This window comes from Lissotriton helveticus, chromosome 3_1 (genome assembly GCF_964261635.1).
Source record: "Lissotriton helveticus chromosome 3_1, aLisHel1.1, whole genome shotgun sequence".
In the NCBI taxonomy this organism is placed as follows: domain Eukaryota; kingdom Metazoa; phylum Chordata; class Amphibia; order Caudata; family Salamandridae; genus Lissotriton; species Lissotriton helveticus.
In genome coordinates, this window is record NC_136061.1 from 921,404,721 (window position 1) to 921,429,629 (window position 24,909).

General features: G+C 50.1%; 1 protein-coding gene across 1 annotated transcript in view; it reads left to right on the forward strand.

The window, feature by feature from the left end:
* Window positions 1–24,909, forward strand: part of STK40 (serine/threonine kinase 40) — a 379,098-nt gene that overhangs the window by 236,987 nt on the left and 117,202 nt on the right. Inside the window, exon 8 of the mRNA XM_078681258.1 lies at window positions 2,878–2,993. Within this exon, the coding sequence (XP_078537384.1) occupies window positions 2,878–2,993 (116 nt within the window). The remainder of the gene's footprint in view (window positions 1–2,877; window positions 2,994–24,909) is intronic.

The window sequence follows — 24,909 nt, forward strand, 5'->3', positions numbered from 1 at the left end:
TACCTTGCATGCTCTGAGATTTTGTGTGCACTTAGGTCTGCATCTTACCATGTAAAGAAGAAATCTCGGGTGTTGTGGATGAATAGGGGAAATTAAGAAATAAGATAAACCCACACTTGGTAGTGTCGTTGGTCATAATCATCAAAAGTGAGGAAAATATGGTAGGTAACCAGTGGAGGAGTTTGGCTCAGCCACTTTAAATGGGACCTTGTGATTTATTGGCAGCAGTCAGGATTTAGCCATAACTTGGGTTGTATTTGTCAATCTTTGAAGTACTATTTATTCATATTGTAAATCAACAAAGCATATAACAATTTAAATCCAAATATCCATATACCATGGCCTTCACAACGATCATCTGGCCAAGCTCTAGCGCCTAAAATTTCTGCTGCCTGTGTAGTGCTTCTCTTCGGCTGCAGAGATCACATATTGCCTGACCTTTCTCCATTGTCTCTTAGTAGGTCATAAGAGAACAAAGAAGCATGTGTATTATTTACAAACAATTTCAGTGTATATCCTGACTATCTGTTCTGATATGAAACCTTGCATTCCACGAGTTGGTGCTTAAAGTGCTGCACTGCAGCAGAGACAAAGAAACAAACGCCAATCCTTTGTTGTTCAGTTGACTAACCTCAAGAATAATCTTCTTTTGTATGTGGAAGCACAATTTGAATTCCGGTATAATCTGAAAATCTCCAGGTCTTGAGCAAACCCAGTGGCATAATGTCATCGGGCCACAGAGTGAAAAATACAACAAAGTAATGGATGGAATTTTTGAATTCTCAGCCACTGAAGCGGCCCAACTAAGCTTAAACCACATTTGGATTGATTGCGTTCCAGTTCATTTGGGACCTGGCTTAGCAGTTCGGCTGGTACTGTTCCCATTGGAGCATGACCAAGGCTTATATTCATATGGCTGGGTCAAATCTAAGGGAAATTTTGAGCAAACAATGGACTAGGATGTGAGTAATTACCAGTGGCTGAGATTCTTTCCATCCTCCATCCTCCATCCATTTTCCCCCATTGAGCCACAGGTGGCAGTAAATAACATAACAGAGGTTGTTAACGTTTCACCAAAAGAACTCAAGAATCAGGCACCCAGCACTCTGGTGTCCTTCATAGGGTTGTTATACTGATTTGGCACTCCTGAGGCAGCTCAGTTTGGGTAGGTCGTCCTGTGGATTCTTCACTACGACTTTCATGCTAAATCAGCGTACCTTCTGCTCCCACTCGAGGAGGCAGAATTTCTAACCGAATTGGGTTGGCTTGTTCTTTTCTTTCTTTATACAAGAATACCATATGAAGGTATCTACCCATACTATATTTAGATTGCATGATTGTACAACCCTTGAAATGACCCCAGATTCCAACCACTGTTGGCAAGAAACATGCTGACCCTTTGATTTATCATAGATCATTGTGACTGGTGAAAGCCACCACGTTTTTAACCAGACAAATAGACACTTATTAAAACCGTATTTCGAGGACTACTTAGTCTATCTAAACAGACACTTTTTTACCCACATATTCGCACATTGATTTGTATAGCACACTTATCACCTGAGAGAGTATCCAAGTGCTTGAGCAGGCATGTAGGTTTGTAGTATCCAAAGTGCTTATTCAAAGAGCCAGGTCTTCAGCTTAACTCCGGAAGAGTGAGCAGGTGGCTCTGATGTGTTAAGGAAGGTCGCTCCATCTCTTGGGTGTGATGTAGGAAAATGAGCAACATCCAGTTTTGCTTTTGCGAATGTGAGAAATGTTTGAGATTGAGTGTGAGGCATAGTGTAGGTGTCTGGGATGTTCGTGAAAGTATTTGTGGCTGTTCATGTGTTGTGTAGGGCATTGTATGTGTGCGTAACAAGTTTGAATTGATTGTTATGAATTGGGAGCCAGTGAAGCTTACTGATGTGCAGTGTGATGTGGGTGTGGCGTGTGAAGTCGAATATGATTTTTGCTGCAGTGTTCTGGATGGTCTGGAGTCTGTATATTAGAAGTTTGGAAATTTTGGCGTAGCGTGTTGCCGTAGTCTAGCCTGCTGGTGATGAATGCTTGCGTGACGGTCCATCTGGTGTTCTGTGGCAACCAATTGAAGAGTTTTCGCAGCATGCGTAGGATGTGGAAGCTGGAGTTGCACACTGCATTGACTTGAACCGTCATGTTATGTTGGTCATCTAGGATGATCCCTTGATTTCCTTTGTGGTCTGTGGGTGCGGGTGTTGGTCTGATTTCGATGGTAACCAGGTGGAGTCCCATGAAGAGGTTTAGTTGCCGAAGACCGGTACTTCTGTCTTGTCGGAGTTGAGGTGCAGGCAGTTGGTTGGCATCCATTCTGTTACCATGGTCATGCAGTTGTTGACGTTGGTTCTGGCAGTGGTTGTTTTGTCTATCGGGGAGAGGATGAGTTGTGTGTAATTGACGTAGCTGTTGACGGTGATGTCTTGTGATTGGATGATGTTGACGAGAGGTGTCATGTATATGTCCTCTTTGTTTATTGCCTTTTTGGCCCATTACAGTTCACATTTGCTCTGATCTTGCTGTACCTGGGCAAAACAGAAATGATACTTCTGAATTTTTATATAGCTTTGGTAGGTTTCCTGCAGCACTGGAGTGGAAAGTAGATATTGTACAAGAAGCGAATGAACCTCACTAGACTTTACTTTATGCTGTTCATTAGAAAGTGGCAAATCAATGTTTATAATTTAAGGGTGTCCCAATAAAGCATTATTTAGGTCTTGTGACTAATGTTCACCTAGACTGTTGAGGACATCAGTTTCTTTACATTAAGAAATTGCCCTTCCTTTTTTATTTAGAATATGTGAGTTTGTATTAATTGTAGATGTGGTACCCACTCTTAATCTCTGTAAATCTTCTTCACAGGACTCACCGAATTACTGTGACAAACTTTTGCTTAGGTAAGCATCTGGTGAGCGAAGATGACCTTCTCAAAGATCAGAGAGGTAGCCCAGCCTACATCAGCCCTGATGTCCTGAGTGGTAAGTCCTATTTTAGTTTTCAGGTGTTAGCCTCCCTTCCCGTTAACCCATTAAAAATGTTATGCTTACAGTTTCTCATTTCCTTTTAACAAGAGGACTTACAATCGTTGCAATGTGTTAAAAGGTTTAGTTATGTTTATATATTTACAAGTGTGGCTACTGCATTCCTGCCTGTTGGAGAAAAATACTACGTTATCTTTTATCCCCTGACCACTTGCCAACGAGACCCATATTGGAATATTGCCTTGTTGTATTTTGCCAATGCTTTCATGTGTAGTGCAGATAAACTTATTGTATAAGTCTATATACCATTCTTGCCTACTTGCACCCTCTTCACTGTTTTTCGAAAGCAGTTACAGGTTACAGAAGGCGAAAAAGTAAACTTCATGAATCCGAGATCCTTTAGTTGAAATTGTCCATGAGCAGGACAAAATATCAGTCTTCACTCTTTCCTGGTATCAGTACAAACCTTTTAAATCTTAGGCCATGGGAAGAATGTTCATTCTTGGTACTTTTCTCAAAGTGTAGTACCTCGAGAGACTTATGTAGGATTTTTGATGAATGTGTCTGTTTGACTGGGCATGATAGAACAGCCTAGCAAGAGGATATGAAGCTGAGCTATATTGCATTGTAATTGCTTTTAAATATCGCTTACTACCCCTGACAAATCATCAAAGCGATTTTTCTGTGAGTAGCACGCTACTCCGGAACCCATAAAGGATTGTGGTGAATTAGAATACTAAATATGAAAGCAATTTGAGTGGTGGATATGTTAGTTATTTGGATTGAGAAAGATAGTGGCAGGATAGAAGAAGGGAAAAGGGTTTGCATTTATATAGTGCTTGATACCCCTGATAAGGTGTTGAAGCGCCTTTTCGGCTAGTAACATGCTACTTAGTGGTGAATTAGTATAGTGAAATATTAAATTAATTTGAGTGGTAGACATGTTAGTGATTTTTATCCTCCAGCCCACGCTAATATCCTCATACAATACATACAATAGAGTAACAAATTCCCACAAGATCTTTAGTTCTTGCGTTCTTTAATTGGTTCTTAGATCTTTGGCCAACACGTGTTTCGTCGCCTCAGGGAATCAATCCTGTGACTTCATTAGGGTTAAAATACATAGAGAAAATACATCGTTGTAATGTATTCTTTAATTATTGTTACTATTTGCACTTCAAACGTGGTGACATTTGTGCTTTGTAATAGCATTAGTCTGTTTAACAGGGGGACTTCTAGGTGGCAACCCATGCACATTTCTAAGAAATATGGTCGAACATTCCTGTTACATGATATAGAACTACAAATTTGTTTTTTTAGATTCTTTCCAAAATTATCATCTGCTAAGCATTTTCATTATTGAGTGAAACATTCAGGCGACCTTGTAGTGACTTGCATACAAGTGTATCTCTGTATAGTACATTAGTTTTTATCATTGGTTCTTTTAATTATTTCAAATTTGATGCTGTTGAATATTGCCATTCAAAACTGTGCCTCAAAATAAAGTGACAATATATATTTCCATATTGTGAAAGGAACACCCTTATGTGTGTGAGCACTGTGTGTATCATCTTAGTGTAATTCAAAACGGACATGTATCTAATGACTTTTTAAATACTGTGTGTCTAAAAGATACCAGGGAGAAATGGGAAACTCCATAAGTATTCTAATTTGGATATTCCATTCCGGTTAATTCGCATTCATGTCTCATCTAATAAGTATAAAAAAGTCCTACCTTTCTGCCGGCTATACCTCTGTCCCGGGGTGTATACCTATGAACGCCAGGTAACATGTTAGTCTGTTATCTAATTGAAAATGATAGTAGAGGGATAGAAAAGGGAAGATTTAGATTTTCTTTAAATCATTTTTTAAATAAATAAATGCTTTTACATTGGGGGGGGGGGGGTAGCTCCTAGCTGTAGGAGGAGGCTTGGGATGAGAGAAAAGGAGGTGGAAGGGGAAGACTCGGGGGGAAGGGTTTAGAAAGGCCTGTTTGGGAGATCTGAATAGTAAAGAGGTATGAGATGATGCATGGACAGGTAGAGAAGGGAAAAAGCCATGCAACTCCTACTCCCATGTTGTGCAGTTTTGCACTCTGCTTGTTCCATCTGGTGTGCCTTCTGGCCCGAAGGGTCTCAAGGGTCCTCCAGCCCGAGTACTGCCATCAGAATTGTTCTCTACACCATCTTTGCCTTTCTAACAGGTCTCAGGTTCTGCACCGACTGTGCTTCTGCCCTGGTCCTTTTGACACTGTTCCTGATACTAGCGGCACCATAGAGAGATCCTTTGCCAATGTCTGACTCGGAGCCAAACTCGTCTCGCCCAGACTGAGTTTGCAACCTGTCTTCATTCAGACAAACCAACTTCTTGTTCATTCAGATTCAGATGATGCAGTGCCACTATGATGGATACACCCTTAGTTGCTCCTCCGGCTTTTCGGTATCAACTCTGATCAGAGTTTGCTGCTTCTTGGAGATGGCAATGGAGATGATGGGGATGATTTTCCCCCACATTATGATCATCATGATAGTTTGCATATATACTTACAGTACACCAGAGGGCTTGATACCTTCCCGGACATTGGGTTAGTTTCCCTCCCTAACCCACCAACATAAAAAGTATTGCCTTTGCAGCAGTAGTAGATGTGCTTCTGAGGATCTTCTTTCTGTGGTGGTCAGGACTAAAAGTTCTTACTGAAGTTTTACAGTCTGGGCTGGCTTCCTTTAGGTCCTTGGAGCTGCTCATCGAAGTTCTGATACATTGAAGGGCACCTGGTTTAAGCCTTTCTGTTGGCTGCATGTGAGCAGGCTAGCCGCAGATCACTAAGACCAGTGCCTAGCAACCATGATTCTTTGATTCAAACACCCTACTCCCAAAAGTCTTGTGGTCTGGGCTTCCATCAGCAATGTTAATCCCAGTTCAAGTGCTATAATTACCAGTAGTCTGAGCCAATTGAGGCATTTGCACGCCCTCTGGGACATGGTCAGGTAGATTTTCCAGGCAGCCCCAAAAGTGTTTAAGGCCTACCTTGGTTCGATTCATCCATACTATTAAAGATGGTATGTGGATTTGGCTGGCTTGAACGCTACCAATTCTTTGGGGTGAGCTTTTGGCACAAACGTGGTGCTCCGTCACCACCGTGGTTGAGGTGCACATGATTTTCTAGTGTTTTTCAGGCATCCCTTATGGATATGCCTTTTAATGGGATCCTACCCTTTAATGCTTCAAAGAAAGCTGGGCCACTGCATGCACCTTGCCAGATAGTTCCCTCTTGAGTTTCAGTCCTTCCAAGGATACTTCAGAGGTTTGGTGTACAGTCAATGCCAGGTCCTCAACCCCCACCCTCATGCCATCCTGCTTGTCCAATTCCCCAGGTGGGATATGCGGGCTCTGCACTGAAATCTAGAATCTCAGTGAAATGAAATGAAATGAAAATGGGATTTCTATAGCGCATGGCTGCCCGGAGGCGTCCCAGCGCTGGGATTGCATTAACAACTGAGGGGAGAAACAGAGGAGTAAAGGGAAGAGTTATTGCGGGAAAAGGTGGGTTTTAAGTAGCTTCCGGAATTTCATATGGTTAGGTTCGGCACGTAGCTGGGTTGGCAAGGCGTTCCATAGGGTTGCAGCTGTTACCGAAAAGCGACGCCCTCCAGTGCGGGCTTTTTTGACTCTGTGGACAGTAGCCAGGTTACCTTGGGAGGAACGTAGGGACCTGTTGGGTTTGTATGGGAACAGCATGGCCTTAAGCATCGGGGCCCTTGATTTTGCATAGCTCTGTGGGTGGTACATAAGGCCTTGAATTTGACCCTTTCACGGATCGGCAGCCAGTGGAGTGCCTTTAGGGCAGGTTTGGCTGATGCTCTGCGGGGGATACCAGTCAGAATCCTTGCAGCGGCATTTTGTGTTCTCTGAAGAACATTGATAGTGGATTCTGGGGCCGCTAAGAAGAGAGCGTTGCTGTAGTCTAATCTTGATAAGATTAGACCTTGAATGAGCATTTTTTGTGATTGTGCGGGGAGTAATGGAAGAATCTTCCTGGTTGAACGGAGTAAGCCCACACAGGTACCAGCTGTTTTTTTTGCCTGCGTTTTCAAAGAAAGGTCTTGTTCCTGCCAGAAGCCAAGACTTTTAAGTTCAGTCTTGGGTTGTGGGAGGGGTCCTAAGCATGATGGCCACATGGCGGTGGGGAGAGATGACATTTGGTGTCCCAGCAGCATGAGCTCGGTTTTAGAGCCATTTAGTTTAAGGTTTGAGTTTGACATCCAGTTATGGATTCCTTCAAGACAGTCATGGAGGTTTTTGAGTTTGTCACCTTCTAAGGAGAATGATACAACCATTTGGGTGTCATCAGCGTATGTGACAGCTTTTATCCCGAAGGGAGTAACCACATCCTCCAGGGGGGCCATGTATGTGTTAAAAAGTGTAGGGCTCAATGAAGAGCCCTGGGGAACCCCACACTGGAGGGGGAAAACGTCCGATCGCATATTCCCTTCACAGACCTGAAAGGTTCTGTCCTTAAGGAAGAAAGAAAGCCAACAAAGTGCCGTGTCCCTCACTCCTAGGCCAAGTAGTCGCTGGATCAGGATCTTATGGTCCACCGTGTCAAATGCAGCGCTTAGATCCAGGAGGATTAGTAAAACCGATCCTCCTGAATCCAAGATGCATCTGGCTTCCTCGACCACTTTCAGAAGAGCGGTCTCGGTCCCCTGACCAGGACGAAAACCTGTTTGCGAGGGGCGAAGGAGATTGTTGGATTCAAGGAACGTCGACAATTGCTGGTTGACCACCTTCTCTGCAATCTTACTTATGCCTGGTAAGAGAGAGATTGGGCGAATGTTGGAAAGATCTGAAGGATCGTGGCCTGGTTTTTTCTGTAAAGCTTTAACTATTGCGTGTTTCCAATTAGGAGGGACCACTCCTTGGCTGAGAGAGGCATTAATAAGGTTGGTGGCTAGATGTGAGATGGTAGGTCCGACTTGTTTGAGGATACGGATGGGGGCTGGGTCATTAGGTGAGCCACTTTTCATGTCTGAAAGAGCTTTCAGAAAGTCTTCATTGGACAGCTGGTTGAAACTATCCAGAGTCGGGCCAGTTGTGGGCGGTAACAAGGCGGCAGGGAGGTTATTATCAGCTTTATGTTGGATGGTTTGTAAGATGTTAGCAATTTTATTTTGAAAGAAAGATGCTACTTGGTTGCATCTAGCGACTGTGGGTTGCTGGGTTAAAGGGGTATTGGGAATTTTAAGTAGCTCTTGGACTATTTTATAAGTCTCTCGAGACGAGTTAGATGCAGCTTTAATTTTTTCTTCAAAGAAGGAAGCCTGGGCTAATTTTCGGGCTGATTTATAGGTCCTCATTGCTTTTTTGTATTCTTCCTTGATGAGGGGGTCCCATTTTTTCCTCCATTTCCGCTCTTGGATTTTACAAATTTTTCTAAGGTTCCTTAGTTCTTGTGAGTACCATGGGGATTTGAAGGTCTTACTTTTTTTCTTTAGATTTTTCTTGGGAGCGACTGCATCCAGAGTGGAGGTGAGCCATCTAGTGAAGTTTTCATCTGCTTTTACAGGGTCAGGGTCTGCGGGAGGGGCAGAAAGTGTTAATTCCTGGGTCCAGCGCTCAAATGAGAGTCTGGACCATATTCTATCCTGTTCTCTGGAGATCGGGGTTTGGGGAGTGTTTAAAATAGTTTGCCACGTAAATGGGATGAGGGAGTGATCAGACCATGGAAGGGGGAGTGAGGGTAGGATTTCTATTTTAGAAAGGTTGGCGAAGAGAGGGTCTAAAAGGTGACCCTTGGTATGTGTTGCCTCTGAGTTTAGTAGGTGAAGGTCAAGTGCCTTTAATTCTGAAATGAGATCCCCTGCTATTTTGTCTGTGCAGTCCTCGAAATGGAGATTTAAATCTCCAAGCAAGATAAAGTTGGAAGTCGCGGTACAGGAGGAGAATGTGGATTCTAGCCATGAACCGACAACATTTCCTAGACTGCCGGGTGGTCGGTATATGAGAGTACCCGAAAGGGATTTATTAGGGGTTATTTGGAGGGAAAAGTGGACGCTTTCGCAGTCTTCGATTCCACCCTCTTGTAACCTGCATACGAAGGTGTTTCTGTATACAATCGCTAGACCACCTCCTTTTCCCTTCCTTCTGTTCTGGTGCTGTATAAGGTAGCCGTGGGGTAGCATATTGACAATATCAGCCTCGGAATGAGACGTCAACCAAGTTTCCGTGAGGAAAAGTATATCTAAATTAATGTCTTGGATCAGTAATTTGATCTCTAGAGAATGTTTGGATGCAGATCTACAGTTCAGCAGAGCGAGGCTAACCGTGTTTGGTGGGTGGCGATTGGTTTTCCATGAAGACTCACCCTGAAGCGAGGGTGGTAGGATAGGGGTTGAGGCGGCTGTGCAGAATTGTAGAAGGTAGTCACGTGAATGTTTGATTCGATGACTTCGAAAAAAGGGCATAGTGGGTGGCCCTGTGCCCGGCCCGGCCCGGACGGGCCCAGACGGGCTTGCCTCTGGCGCGGACGAGAGGAGGACTCCATTTTGTAGCGGGAGGGCCCAAATCGCCCAGCCACTAGAGCGCTGTCCAGGCCCCGTTCCAAGATGGCGGCCGTAGATTCTTTGCCTCGAGGGGGATTGTCTAAGGAGACCGGGAGCCTTGAGAACGGCTTCGTATCATGTAATTGAATCTACAATGATAAGCGGCTTGGTGCGGTCGTCAGGGGCAGTTTACACAAGTTACACTACAACACTATAAAAAGCAATTATGCCGATTTTTTAAAAAGCGCTATGCTATGATAAAGTGCAGTGCATAAAAATAACAATTTCTGTTTCTGAAGTTCTAACCTCCCGGCTTCCGCCTCAGGAGTATTTGCAATCAATGGGCCCAGCAACAGAAAAACTGTCTGCTATAATTCAGGTTTTGGAGAAGAACACACGAGATCTGTGATGGTGGCTGCTTGACCTCCGCATGATCAGTGGCAAACCCTCTCCTTTACCCCAACAGAGCTGATGGTGGTGACTGATGCATCTCTGCTAGGCTGGGGAGATCATCTTGGAGAATTGGAGATCAGATGATTCATGGACAACGCAACAAACGGGGCTGACTGATGTCTTGGGTTCTGTGCCAAGAGGTGCTACACCTCTGTATTTGACTGGAGCATCATGGTTTCCCTAATTGTGAACCACATGGCAGGATCTCTAAAAGCCATGGGGATGAGCTCTGTTGGTAATGCCTGGTGAATCAAAAATGACATTTGCATCCTGGAGTGGTGCTGGGCATTTTCCAAGATTGAAGGAAGCCTCGGTTGGATTTTTCCGCCTCCGTTGTGAACGCACAGTGTCAATAAATCTGCACATTGGAGTTCACAAGAAGACTCTCTAGGAGATGTATGGTGGAGTGGCGCACAGTACTCCTGCACGCCTTTCTGTTGTTCCTGACTTGAGTTCCGAAGATCAGGAATGACCAATACCAAGTAATACTGGCGACTCTGAATTTGACCAGGGCAATAGTGGCACCCTGAACTTTTGAGCATGAGCATCTGTCCTTTGATCAGGCTACCGCTTCAGTAGGCTCTTGTCGCAGAAGCAGAGCAGGGTTCTGCACCCTAACCTAGGCATTCTATACCCATGAGTCGAGATTAAGTAGTGGAAGTTGACTGTGTTTGATCTCCTGCCAGAGATCGTGGATGTCCTCTTCTCTCCGGCACACCTTCGCTGCAAAGTCCATTTAAGCCGGTTGTTAGGCCAAATTTGCGACCTAGGTTGAAGCCCACAACACAGAGCTCCTAAAAGCCAAACTGTTGGATGTTTAATTGTTTGCTTTGTCTTTGGCCCACCAAGGAAAAGTTATTTATCGTCCTTTTTGAGCCTTTTACATTCATTAGATCAGCCATCCTTCTTTAAATCACCTGTTGAGATGCGTTCTTAAAAGGTTTGACACATTTGTTCCCTCCCAAACTATGGTGTTGCAACAGGACCTTTATTTGGAACTGGCTTTCTCATGTGTACTCCCTTCACGCAGATGCACAGCTGCTCATTGCATTTTTTACTTTGAAGATGGCTTCCTTGTCTCAATCACTCCAGCTCGTCATGTGAGTGAGCTCCAGGCTCTTTTGATGCATCGCCCTACACCACATTTTTTCCTGACAAATGGGTACTGAAGGCCATGGTGGCCTTCTTGCCTAAAGTTGTGACTTCTTTACACGTTGGGCAATCTATCATCTTCCCAACATTCTTTGCTTTGCATCATTGCTCAGGAGAAGATGATAGACTCTATTGACAAAGGGCTTTGGTAATGTGGATAGTTCTGTGCATTAAGATCTGCTATGCATTAACTTAAAAAGCAACCTCTGGAAGGTTTAAGGGTTCATCCCACCAGGGCCAATGCTGCAGCCACTGCATTATCACACTTGGTGACTGTCCTTGACATCTACCAAACCATGACATGTGTGTCAGTGCACACGTTCATGTAACACTACTGCCTTGGCAGCCAAGTCCAAAGGGGAAGAACATTTCACCCATTTAACCATGCAGCACTTTTTAGTCTGAGCCACTCCTTGGACCCTTCACCGTTGGGAGGTACTGCTTTGATATGTGTTCTAGTGGTGAGAAATCTGCAGTTAGAAGTATCCATCAGAAGAACTAGTTACTTACCTCCGATAAAGGTCTTTCGCTTTGGTACTCTTTCTAACCACAGATTACTCACTGCATGCCTGCCTTTCCTTCTGTGGAGTGATCTCTCGTTGCCTTCTAAAAAGGTCCCAAGTTACAAATTTGCACAACAGCAGTGGCAGTTTTTTTCCTGCTCTGCATAAGAGGGTGCAGAAGGAGTCAAGAAAGAAACTGCCATTGGCACATGAGAGGTGCTTATATGCTGCTCCAGTCAGTTTCCCGTGATGCAGAACAAGGTCAGTGAGGTGCTCTAGCAGCATGCGGGAGAAAAGCTGTGAAAACGTCCCTGTCTAGTCTGGCACCTGGGGATTTCCTAAAGGTGAAGATTCTGAAGTTAGAAAGATGGAGTTTACTAGAAACAGTGTTACCAAACATATCTAACTTTATCGGATAGAGACTTCTAGCCACAGATTTCTTACCTTGGAATATTCCCCAGGCATCTGACTGTATCCAGAAATTTTCCAGCGTACCCCTGTGCCATTTTCAGGTGTGCTAGGAATGTCTCCCAAGAAGCCCAAAGGCTTCAAACCATGTGGTGCCTGTCACAGGTCGATGTATGTGGAGACCTGCATCTGGTTGGACTATGGTGTTTGGAGCATAAACATTACTCCAAGACTTGCGAGGATTGCTGCGCCATGAACACCAAAACCCTATTGGAACGGTCCCTGAAGCTCCTCACCACCACAGATCTCAGTCCTGCTAATAGAGCTGCCCCAGACGTTTATCGACTCGATCCAGGTCCTCTGGTTAATCACATAAAAAGAAGCGGTCTTAGAAGTCGAAGCGCTCTCTGGCTTCTCTGCTCCAGTCCAAGTTATTGTACCTGGCACGGGAGCATCAGCATCCTAGGCCTTGCTCCACCGTGGAGCCTGTGCCCTGGTCACTTCCACGCCTAATGGGTATGGAAGGGACTTCTTCTGGTTCTCCGCCGGTGGTATTGGCTTCTGCGCCAGTTGGGCCCTTTGTATACAGTGCTGGATCCGGAGTGGCACCCCTAGCGTGACTGCAACCTTCCCTGGCATCCGCTCCAGTGCTGTTGCTCCAGATGCCACTGAATCCCTTCAGTAGCACAGTTCCCATTGTTATACTGGACTTCAACATGGAGCTGGAGGGGTGTCATCCAGCTCCGATGCAAACCGGTACCATGCCTTCCGAGTCAGAGCCAATGCCTTTTTCTTTTGACATGCCTGGAGAGGGTGATGATTTGGAGGGGGCACAGGACCCTTATGGTTACCATCACCCCCTGGATGATGCAGAGAACACTGGTATGAGGAACTGGCAGATGCCAGTGGCTTGGGCAACGTACCAGGCGCTGGCCTGGTCTCTCCCCCTACCGTGGCTACAGAGGAGGATGCCTCATTCGCAATAGTGTGGTGTGAAGGGCATCTGAAGCCCCCAGTGACATTCAAGATGAACATCCTGACTGAGGCGGTTCAGCTGTGAGTCACGCCTTCAGAACTGTATCTCCTATTCAATGAAGCCCTTACAGATGTCCCTCTTGGGGTCTGATCTAAGCCTTGCACAAGGGTGCCTGTGCATAGGGCAATTGCCCACCATTATTGCCCTGCTCCTGTAGGCCCCTGTTGCCGCACCCAACACCCCACCCAGAGTGCTTGATATTCCAAGCCTCCACTTCTAGGATCAATTCTGATGCATTCCCTACCTCTCCACCGGATAGAGAAATTAGAAGGCTGGATACCTTCAGTTGGAGGATTTTCTCTTCCACCAGCCTAGCACTGGGAGCAGTGAACACGATGTGCCTTGGAGGCCGATACCAACACACTGTGTGGGATTTGGTTATACAACTGCTGTCCATGGTCTCGGAGGAGGTTTGAGCCATACTCTCTCAAGCAATTGCTGATGAGGGAGATGTAGTGAACCTCAGATGTGGACTTGACACATCTGACTCGCAAGGCAGAGCGATTTCATTTTCAGTTGCACTGAGAAGCCCTGCCTGGCTGAGAACTACGGGCTTCTCTGGGGGTGTCCAAACTTTGACCATCGACATGCCATTTGATGGCTCTGGCCTATTTGGTGAGAAGGCAGACTCAGTGCTGGAACACTTGAAGGATGGCAGAGCTATGGCCAGGTCTTTGGGCTGATCTATGGCCACTCATCAACCTCAGTTGTCGTGGGGCTGAGCCTTGCATTCACACAGTGTTAACTTGACATGGGCTTATTAGAAGTTTAAACTCCATTTTTCCTTTCTGCTGCCTTTTGCACATGGCACACACTTTATTAAATGTTTAGAGTCTAGTAGAGTGTTTTGCTTCACACGAGAATAACATGTTTTTCGATCTTAGCAGCCTTGCTTGGTAAGCTTAGTCTGAACAGTGATTGCCGAGGCCTTCAAGGTTATTTCAACACAGTCGTTGTTGTTCGAACTGATCAGCGCACGTTCTAGACATAACACATATGCAGCCGTGGCCACCTCTGAGATTGGCGCGTTTAATAATGCACTGCGTAGGCATGATCACACATACTTGGAGAACATTCGTATGCTGAGAGCTGGTGCAGAATATGATGTGATCCATTTCTGCTAATTACCAGAGGTATGGGGCCGCCTATGTAATCCCAAGAGACCTTCTGTAGATATAAAATAACCTACTAGCATGGGAGGGTGAAATAAAGGTATATTTTAAACCTGTTCACATTTAGCATTATAACATGCTTTCTCCCTTTGTATTTTATGGAATAGTAACTATGCTGACAATCTTGTTCCTGATCATATGTCTGCTTGTATTAGCTAAGATGCTGCGCATGAGAACACGGCGTTAGAAATAAATATTTCAAACTTGCACGTGTCTTCTTTTACTCCCTGTTTTGGACTGGTATATGAGTATACCGAAAGAGTGTTCATGTGCTCCACATTACCTGAGGTAATCTAAGTTCCATGTTCTGGGTTGTCTAATCATTGGTATTTTGGAAGAGCCAATGAGACACTGATGCTAGTCTGGTAGGGGATGTTGGGTACTAAGGTGAGTTTTGGCACACCCTAATTCACTGAGGTTCCAAGTCTCTATGCACAGTTCTGTGTAGGAGCAGAATCCCTGCTACACAGTCTGTGCCTTTCACCCCTTGCGTGGCTACAGGAGGAGCGATTAACCGTGTTCCTTCAAGCCCAGCCACCAAGGCCAACAGGGTACCCAGCCCTTTCGTGGCTGTGGTTTTTACAGATCACATGGGACCACCAGCCCGAGGTCGGGTCAGTCCACCAACCCCCGGATAACCGAAGCTTCACAACCCCTTAATTTAACTTTAAACTAGCATGCCCTACTGGAAGTCAATAACTTCCGACTAGTGAGCTCTGCAAATCTTCCAGCAGGTCTACTCCATCCATTTCCTGGAAACCCTTACACGCAAGCCACCTATTTAGGACTGGCTGTTGGGAGGATCATCTCACCTTTCTACATCAGGAAGTGTCTGCTCTTTTGGCCATAGGAGCCATCAACAAGGTGCTGGCATCAGAAGTAGGTCGTGATTGCTATTCCTGCTAATGTTTGGTGCCCCAAAAGAAGGGAGGCCTTGTTCTATTCTAAACCTGTGCCTTCTCCACTTCTTCCTAAAAAAAGAAGTTTAAATGTTCACCTTCGCTCTGGTCCTGTCTGCTCTGGAGACTGGATGGTGGCATTGATCTTGCAGGAAGCATATTTCTACATCCTCATTCTTCCAACCCACAGGCGCTACCTTTGGTTCACATTGGGCCAAGAGCATTATCAGCTACCCATGCTCAGGCGTTCATGCAGGTAGTTGCAGTATGCCTGCGCAGGTCAGGGGTTCCAGTCTTCCCCTAACTCCATGGCTGGGTGTTGAAGACTGGCTTGCCACAGGCTGTTGTCCCCCACCTCTAGACAATGGCAGACCTACTCTATTCCCTGGGCTTCACTATAGGTGTGCCTGCCAAAGTCACTCCTGACTCCCTCTCAGACACTCCCTTTCGTCAAGGCTGTTCTGGACACTGTGCAATTTTGAACGCTGTGCAGTTTCTGGCTTATCCTCCAGATCAGCGAGCTCACGATATTGAGGCTATAATTCTGATGTTTCAGCATTACGGTGAGACTGATCATAAGGTTTTTGGGACTCATTGTCTTCTGCATCCTTCTTGTGCCCATTGGCATTTGAGGGATCTGCAGTGGGACCTAAAGTTCCAGGGGGCACAGCATCAGGGAAATGTATCTGAACTGGTCCAGATCGCGAAGAGAACTGAAAAAGACCTGCAGTGGTGGCTGACTAACTGCGATGGGGTCAGCGGGAGACCCCTGTCCCTTCCCCACCCAGAGCTGATGGTAGTGATCGGTGCAGCACTCCTGGTTTGGGGCAGCCATCTGGGAGAGGTGGGGATCAGAGGACTCTGCTCTCCGGTGTACAAGCTTCACATCAACTTGGAGTAGCTCCAGGCAATCCGGTTGGCAGTGAAGGCTTTTTCTTCCTTTGACCAATGGAAGGCTAATGCAGGTGTTCACGTACAACACCACCTCCATTGGGTACTGCAACAAACCGGGCAGGGTGGGAATGTGAACCCTCTGTCAAGAGGCCCTGCAACTCTGGACATGGCTGGAACGTAAGAGCATTTCCATGATGGTTCAACACCTGGCGGTTCTCGCTCTGAGACACTTTTTGTCTCGAGTGGAACACCAGCCTCCTGTATGCCTTTCCGCCGATACCTCTCCTGCCCAAGGTGCTCAAGAAGATCAGGAACGACTGAGTCCAGGTCCTCCTTCTGGCTCTGGTTTGGGCACAGAGCTAGGTATCCGGAGGTTCTAAGCATGAATGTTGGTAGCAGCGGCTGGCCAAGGGCGGGGTGGTGAGGCAGGGGAAGAGTGGGGAGACATTTTTTTTTAATCCACTTACCTTTTGCTGCCGGCCAGCCGTCTCTCCCCTTTGGTCGCTTTAGTCGCCTTCTCCTCTGCTTCCGAAGCAGAAGGAAGCACACAGGCTTCCTCCACTAAGCCAATTACAACTATGCAATGCAGGGTTGTGATTGGTCTGATTGCCATGGTTTGGTGCTCAGAAGGGGACAGTGAGGCTTTGCATATTCCTCACCAGTCTGTGTAAAGCATGCCTGGTGGGGAAGATGCAAAGTGCGCAGGACTGTTTAGCCGGCCCAAGCAGTTATGCGCACTTGGAGTGGGAAAACCACTGCTCCCCATAACCCCAGTCCTGCCCTAAGCCAGCCTGTAGTGCAAAATAAAATGATAATAACCAGGTTATTGTTAGACGGGGACCCAGAGGGTCGGCCGAATACTGGGGGAGAGGCCTCCGATGAGGGCCGTCTCCGGCGATCGTACAGACAAGTCACTTCCCTCCCCACAGATAGACACCACACAAGGATGAGATCAACACTCTTTATATATAGTTCTTGCGGCAAGGTTATCAGCGGTACAGGAGATGCAGGACTCGAGGGTCCTCTCAATTCTAGTCTCTGTAGGGAAAGGGGGTAGCGGGACAGTCTTGGTACCGGATCGGTACAGGAGGTGGCAGGAGGGAAGCTCACAATCCTCGAGCTTAGGAGTCTGCGGGGTCGGGCCGCGGCAGCGCCAGCAGGCCGAGGCGATGGGTTCAATTGGCGTAGGGCCGCGGCAGCGCCGGCAGGCCAAGATGATGGTTCAAGTTACAGAGGGCCGCGGCAGCCCCAGCAGGCCAAGATGATGGTTCACGTTGCAGAGGGCCGCGGCAGCGCCAGCAGGCCAAGATGATGGTTCACGTTGCAGAGGGCCGCGGCAGCGCCAGCAGGCCAAGATGATGGTTCACGTTGCAGAGGGCCGCGCCAGCGCCAGCAGGCCAAGATGATGGGTCACGATGCAGAGGGCCGCGGCAGCGCCAGCAGGCCAAGATGATGGGTCACGTTGCAGAGGGCAGCGGCAGCGCCAGCAGGCCAAGATGATGGGTCACGTTGCAGAGGGCCGCGGCAGCGCCAGCAGGCCAAGACGAAGGGTTCACAGAGCAGGGCTGCGGCAGCGCCAGCAGTCCACCAGGGATGAGTTCTTCTCGGTGTCTCTCGACTCCAGGATACAACTGCCCTCCTGGTCTGGGGCTTCCCCAGTTATAGGTCTGGTTCCCTTTGATGTCCGGACCCTCGCGCCTTGAGGTCGGGAGGTCTGGAATGAGGGGGTCCCGACACCCAGCAGGGGGTTGGAGCCAGCGCCCAGGGAGGCCGGGGGTGATCGACACCCGGCGGAGGAGAGCCGTTGACGCCTTCTTCTTTCATTGACCTGCCAAGTGGTCTCTTTACCTCCTGGGTGGAGGTTGGTGCCTCGATGTCGGGGCCGGGCCAGGCCCAGGGTTGGGGTTGAGTCGAGGCCACGTGGCCTCGTGTTGCAGTGTCCAAAGATGGCTGCCGGGCCGGGGCCATGGGGCTGACGGGGACCCGGCCAGCCGGTACGGGAGGGTTCAGGAGCTGGAGTCCCGGTGTGGCCGGGCTGTGCATTACCTCGGGGGGTTGCCGGGGTGGCTCTTGCTGGGGATTCAGGGAGAGCCGGGGTCCGGGCCCTGTTGTGCGTAGGGGGTGACGGCCCGGCTACGAGGCCTGTCCAACATGCGTCCCCCCCAGCTGAAGGCAGGGAGAGTCAGCCATCCTCTTGGGGACTCTCCTCACCGAGGCGGAAAAAGCGTGACAGGCCGTCTGCGTTGGCGTGGTCCTGGCCTGGACGATGCTCCACAGTGAAGTCCATCCCCTGTAAGGAGATGGACCAGCGCAACAGTTTCGGGTTCTCCCCCCGCATCTGCATCAGCCATTGCAGGGGTCGGTGGTCTGTCTGCACCCGAAAGGGGGTGCCGAAGAGGTAGGGCCGGAGCTTCTTGAGGGCCCACACTACGGCGAAGGCCTCCCTCTCGATGGTGCTCCAGCGCTGTTCCCGGGCCAGCAGGCGTCGGCTGATGAATGCCACTGGCTGATCGACCCCCTCGGTGTTGAGTTGGGAGAGGACGGCCCCCACGCCATGATCGGAGGCGTCCGTCTGTACGATGAATTCCCGGCCGTAGTCGGGAGCCTGGAGCACGGGGGCAGTGCACATGGCGGCCTTCAGTTTCTCGAAGGCCGATTGGCAGTCCGGAGTCCAGTTGATCATTTTGGGGCTCTTCTTGGATGTGAGCTCCGTGAGGGGCCCCACGATGCTGCCATAGTCCTTCACGAACCGCCGGTAGTACCCGGTGAGCCCCAGGAAGGCCCGGACCTCGGTTTGGGTCGTAGGGGGTTGCCAGGCCTGGATGGCAGCGATCTTGAGCTGGAGGGGGGCCACCAGACCGCTCCCCACTTGGTGTCCCAGGTAGGTCACGGACCCTTGGCCCACCTGACATTTGCTGGCCTTGAGGGTGAGCCCGGCCTGCTGGAGGGAGTGTAGAACTTCCCGCAGGTGGCGGAGGTGGTCGGTCCAGTGGTGACTGTACACAGCGATGTCGTCCAGGTAGGCGGCGCTGAATCCTTCGAGGCCCGCCAGTACCTGGTTCACGAGTCGTTGAAATGTTGCCGGAGCGTTTTTCATGCCGAAGGGCATCACCCTGAAGTGGTAGTGACCGTCCGGGGTAGAGAAGGCGGATCGTTCTTGGGCCCTGGGGGTGAGGCCGATTTGCCAGTAGCCCGCTGTTAAATCGAAGATGCTCAGGTAGCGGGCGGCCCCCATACGGTCAATTAGCTCATCTGCCCGGGGGATAGGGTGAGCGTCGGTCCTGGTAACGGCATTCAGTCCCCGGTAGTCCACACAGAACCGGAGCTCAGGGGCAACGCCCGGGGCGGCGGCCTTGGGGACCAGGACGACGGGGCTGGCCCAGGGGCTGTCCGAGGGTTCGATCACTCCCAGTGTCAGCATCTTGGACACCTCGGTCTGGATGCAGGCGCGCACCCGATCTGGTACGTGGTACGCCCTGTGGCGAATCGGGGGGCTGTCCCCGGTGTCCACATCGTGAAGGCACCAGGGGGTGACCCCAGGGGTGAGAGAGAACAAGGATGCGAATCGTGTCAGGAGAACTTGACAGTCTTGGCGTTGCTCCGGGGACAAGGCCTCGGAGAGTCTGACCCCTTCCACGGAGCCATCCTGCTCGAGGGTCCTAAGCAGGTCCGGAAGGGGCTCGGAGTCTTCTTCCGTCCCATTATCGGTAGCCATCAGGAGGCTGAGTTCTGAGCGTACAAAATGGGGCTTGAGTCTGTTGGCGTAGAGGACCCGTAGGGGGTTCCGGGAAGTTTCCATGTCGATTAAGTAGGTGACGGGCCCCTTGCGTTCGATCACCTTGAAGGGTCCGGACCATTTGTCCTGTAGGGCACAGGGTTCAACCGGGGACATCACCCAGACCTGCTGTCCCGGCTCGAACTCGAGGGAGGAGGCGTGCTGATCATACCATTTCTTCATGTCTTCCTGACTGGCTTCAAGGTTGACTTTGGCGATCTCCCTGAATCGCCGGGTCTGGTTGCGAAGGGCCAAGAGGTATTTGTATACATCCGGGGGAGTTTTCTGGGGGGGCCTCTCCCACCCTTCTTTGACTAGGCTGAGGGGACCCCGGACGGGGTGCCCGTACAGGAGTTCAAATGGGCTGAAGCCTAGGGATTTTTGAGGGACCTCTCGGTAGGCGAACAGGAGGCACGGGAGTAGCACGTCCCACTGGCGACGGAGGGGCTCTTCTAGGCCCATGATCATTCCTTTGAGAGTGCGGTTAAACCGCTCGACCAATCCATTTCCTTGTGGGTGATAGGGGGTCGTGAATTTGTAGGTGACCCCACACTGTTGCCAGAGAGATTTCATGTATTTCGAGATGAAGTTCGTGCCCCTGTCGCTGACGACCTCCCGGGGAAAGCCCACCCGGGAGAAGATCCCCATCAGGGCTCGGCCTACCACAGGCGCCGTCACGGTTCGAAGAGGGATAGCCTCGGGATAGCGGGTGGCGTGGGCCACCAGGACCAGGATGAACCGGTGTCCTTGGGCTGTTCGGGGGTCCAGGGGCCCCACAATGTCTATTCCCACCCGTTTGAACGGGGTGGTGACGACGGGAAAAAGCTGCAAGGGTGCTTTGGTTTTTCGGCCACTTTTTCCGCTGGCCTGGCAGGTGGGGCAGGCCTTGCAGTGGTTGGTGACATCTTTTCGCATTCGGGGCCAGTAAAAGTGGGTCACCAGGCGGTCGTACGTTTTGTCCTGTCCCAGGTGTCCGGCAAGGGGTATATCGTGGGCTAAGTTCAAGAGGAAATCTCTGAAGCGGAGGGGCACCACCAGCACCCGACTGGCCCCCAGTTCTGCAATCCTTTGCTCACTGTAGAGCAGGTCATTGTCCCAGTAGATCCAGTGGGCCCCCGAGGTGTCCCCTGCGCTCTGGGCAAGGGCTTGCTGCCGGAGTCCCTCGAGGGAGGGACAGGTTCTTTGTTCTTGTTGGAATTGTTCCTGGGTGGGACCCCCCTCTTGACGCCACTGGGCCAGGTCGGGGAGGTCCGGGAGCCGACCGGGTCCTTCTTCGGTTTGGGCCGGGGGACTTGCTTCCGGGGTGGCCTCCTCTGGGACAATCGCGGGAGGAGGCTCCGGCCACTCGGGTTCTTCTGGACTGGGGACGGCACGGGCGGTCATGGACCGGGTCGTGGCACAGACCCATTCGGGGAGGCCCAGCATCCCCAGGTGCTCTCTCCGTTCGACTGCTGCCCAGGGAGAGCTTTCGAGATCGTTCCCCAGGAGGCAATCCACGGGGGCATCATCGCGGACAGTCACTTTCAGCATCCCTGATACTCCGCCCCATTCGAAGGGGACGTAGGCCATTTGACATAGGCTTTCTGAGTTGTCGGCCGACCGGACAGGGCAAAGAATGTTCGGCAAGATCTGGTCCGGGGCCACCAGATGACAGCGGACCGCGGTCACACTGGCCCCGGTGTCGCGGAGGGCTTCCGCCCGGCGGCCATTAATGTTCACCCACTGGCTGTACTTCTGCGTGTTGGCGGGAAGGGGGGCCCGAGGGATCAGGTCTCGTTCCCCTAAGCAAACTAGGGACATGGCGGCCGGTTCCCACTCAGGCTGGTCGGTTTCGTACTCTTCTTGGTCTTCTGGGGTTTGCTCTTCCCCCAGGGCTGCAGCAGCGACCTGGCGGGATAAAGGGTTCGGGTTCTTTGGGCAATTGGGATCATTTGCGTAGTGGCCGGGTCGCTGGCATCGGTGGCAAGTGATGTTGGCTTGGAAGCCGGGTCGCATCGGGGGGTTTCCCCTGCCGGCCGGGGGCGGGGTGTTGCTGGCGGGAGTCACCGGGCCGGTGTCCCTACCCCGACCCTGGCCTCCTCCTCCACGGGGGCGATGGGGCCCTTGGGCAGTTCTGTGCGCTTCGCTGGGTCCGTTTCGGCCAACTCGGGTGCTTTCCCATCGGTCAGCTTCGGCGGCGAGTTGCCGAGGTTCCGTTAGTTTACTGTCCAGGAGGTGCTGCCTGAGTTCGATGAAACAGTTGTTAGAAAGGTGCTCCCACACAACAAGGTCAAAGAGCTGTTCGTAGGTGGTCACGTTGCTGCCCTTGATCCACCCCTCGAAGGCCCGGCTAAAGAAGTTCACGTATTCCACCCAAGTTGTACCCGGGATCCGTTTGCAGTCGCGGAACCGCTGGCGGTACATCTCGGGTGTGAGTCCGTATCGAGTGAGGAGGGCGGCTTTCATGTGGTCGTAGGATGTCATCAGATGGTCCGGGAGTTGCAGCAGGGCGTCTCGCCCTTCGTTGACAAACCTCCCCCATAACCCGGCTCCCCAGTCGCTCCGGGGAATCCGGTGGGAGGTCATGGCTACCTCGTACGCTTTGAACCATTGCTGGATGTCATCGTTCTTGTAGTACTCTCTGACGACATCTTTGGGTATGTGGACCTTGGGATCTGTAGGGGCCGGGGTGTTCGTGCGCTCGGGGACCCCGAGTTCCTTGTTCTGCTTCCGAATCTCTAGTTCTTTGAGGTTGCGCTCATGTTCGTAGGTTAGCTTCTTCTCTTCTAGCTCTCTCTGCCTTTGTTTCTCTTCTCGCTCCTCTCGGAGCCGTAAGTGTTCCAACGTTATTTTTTGTTCCGCCAATTTGAGCTCTCCATCTAAGCGCATTCGTGCCAGTTCTAATTCATGGAGCCTGCTTTTTTCCCGTTCCCGGACCTCTTCTGGGGAGAGACCCGATCTTCTTTCTTCCGTCGGCGTGGGGCTTGTTTCGGGTGTCTCGTGGCTTCGTGTTTGAGGTACGGTCGTACCCGTCTCCGCCCAAGATTCCAGGGCTCGTTTGAAGTCCTCTTTCGTGCTCAGTCCTGTGGTTGAAATGCCTAATTCTATGCAAAATTGTTTCAGTTCTCTGTGGTTGTATTCTTCCAGCTTTTCCATCTGGAATTTTTCTGTTGCTCCGCTCTCTTTTGTTGTCATGGTGGTTGTGTGTCGTGGGGCGAGTGACCCTCTGTACGATTATGCGTAGGTTCGGATCGCGCCGCTGGCCACCAATGTTAGACGGGGACCCAGAGGGTCGGCCGAATACTGGGGGAGAGGCCTCCGATGAGGGCCGTCTCCGGCGATCGTACAGACAAGTCACTTCCCTCCCCACAGATAGACACCACACAAGGATGAGATCAACACTCTTTATATATAGTTCTTGCGGCAAGGTTATCAGCAGTACAGGAGATGCAGGACTCGAGGGTCCTCTCAATTCTAGTCTCTGTAGGGAAAGGGGGTAGCGGGACAGTCTTGGTACCGGATCGGTACAGGAGGTGGCAGGAGGGAAGCTCACAATCCTCGAGCTTAGGAGTCTGCGGGGTCGGGCCGCGGCAGCGCCAGCAGGCTGAGGCTATGGTTCAATTGGCGTAGGGCTGCGGCAGCGCCGGCAGGCCAAGATGATGGTTCAAGTTACAGAGGGCCGCGGCAGCGCCAGCAGGCCAAGATGATGGTTCACGTTGCAGAGGGCCGCGGCAGCGCCAGCAGGCCAAGATGATGGTTCACGTTGCAGAGGGCCGTGGCAGCGCCAGCAGGCCAAGATGATGGTTCACGTTGCAGAGGGCCGCGGCAGCGCCAGCAGGCCAAGATGATGGTTCACGTTGCAGAGGGCCGCGGCAGCGCCAGCAGGCCAAGATGATGGGTCACGTTGCAGAGGGCCGCGGCAGCGCCAGCAGGCCAAGATGATGGGTCACGTTGCAGAGGGCCGCGGCAGGGCGAAAGTCTGAGCACTGTCAAAAGTTCTCTACCTACCATTTCGCCATTCTTGCGGTTTCTGGACCAACCTTCTATACTCAAGTCATCTGTTGTGACTAGGTTCCTGAACGGATCAAAAAACACATTTCTCTCCCCCGCTAATACCCCTGCCTCCCCCAAGGGTCATTGATTAATTCACAGAGTGGTCTTAACCTGATACTTACCTTCCAAATGAGCGCTCCCTTTCTGCCGTTACATAGCTGCCTACTTTGTTTGCTCACTAACAAGGCCTTTCTAGTGGCCATAATATTAGCCAGGGTGGTTCAGCAAACTGCAGGCCCTTTCTTTACACTGCCCTTATACCACCTTTTACCCAGACAAGCTGGTTAACACCCTTGCCACCTTCCTCTCAAAGGTTGTCGCACCCTTTCATGATTGCCAAAACATCACCTTGCCTACCTTCTTTGCCCGCCTCACCCATCCAAAGAAGATGAGACTCCACCGTTTTGACCCAATAAGAGCGCTGCCGTTCTACATTACTCTTTGTAGGATATGTTGTCGTAGGATATGTTGGGGCTAAGAAAGTAAAGACAGTGGAGAAATCAACCATTTCACAATGGATAGTGCTCTGCATAAAGAATTGCTATGGATTGGCCAAAAGGCAACCCCCTGAAGGCTTGCGTGCTCATTCTACCAGAGCCTGCGACCACTGCATTGGGTTGCTGAGTCCCGATCCTGGACATCTGCCAGGCAGCAGCGTGGGTGTCCTTGCGCACGTTCTCCAAGCACTCCTGCTTCATCAGGTCCATCATGAAAGGCACTTTGCCTGTTCTGTCCTGCAGGGCGCTTTGGTCTATTCTGTTTGCATACCCACCTCCAGGGAGGTATTGCTTGAGTATCTATTCTTGGGTAAACATTCTGCAGCTAAAAGTGTCTTAAAGATAAACAAGTTACTTACCTTGTTAACACCTTATCTGGTAGAGACTATATAGTCAGATTGCCTACTGACCCTCCTATCCTCCCTGCTTTGTGAACTGATTCAGTAGGGTCTTCCTTTTGAGGGCCTTAATAATGCACAGCAGTATGTCCGTATTCTTCGTGGCTGTACACTTCTGGTGTGGAAAGTGCAAAAAGAAACTGATGTCACCG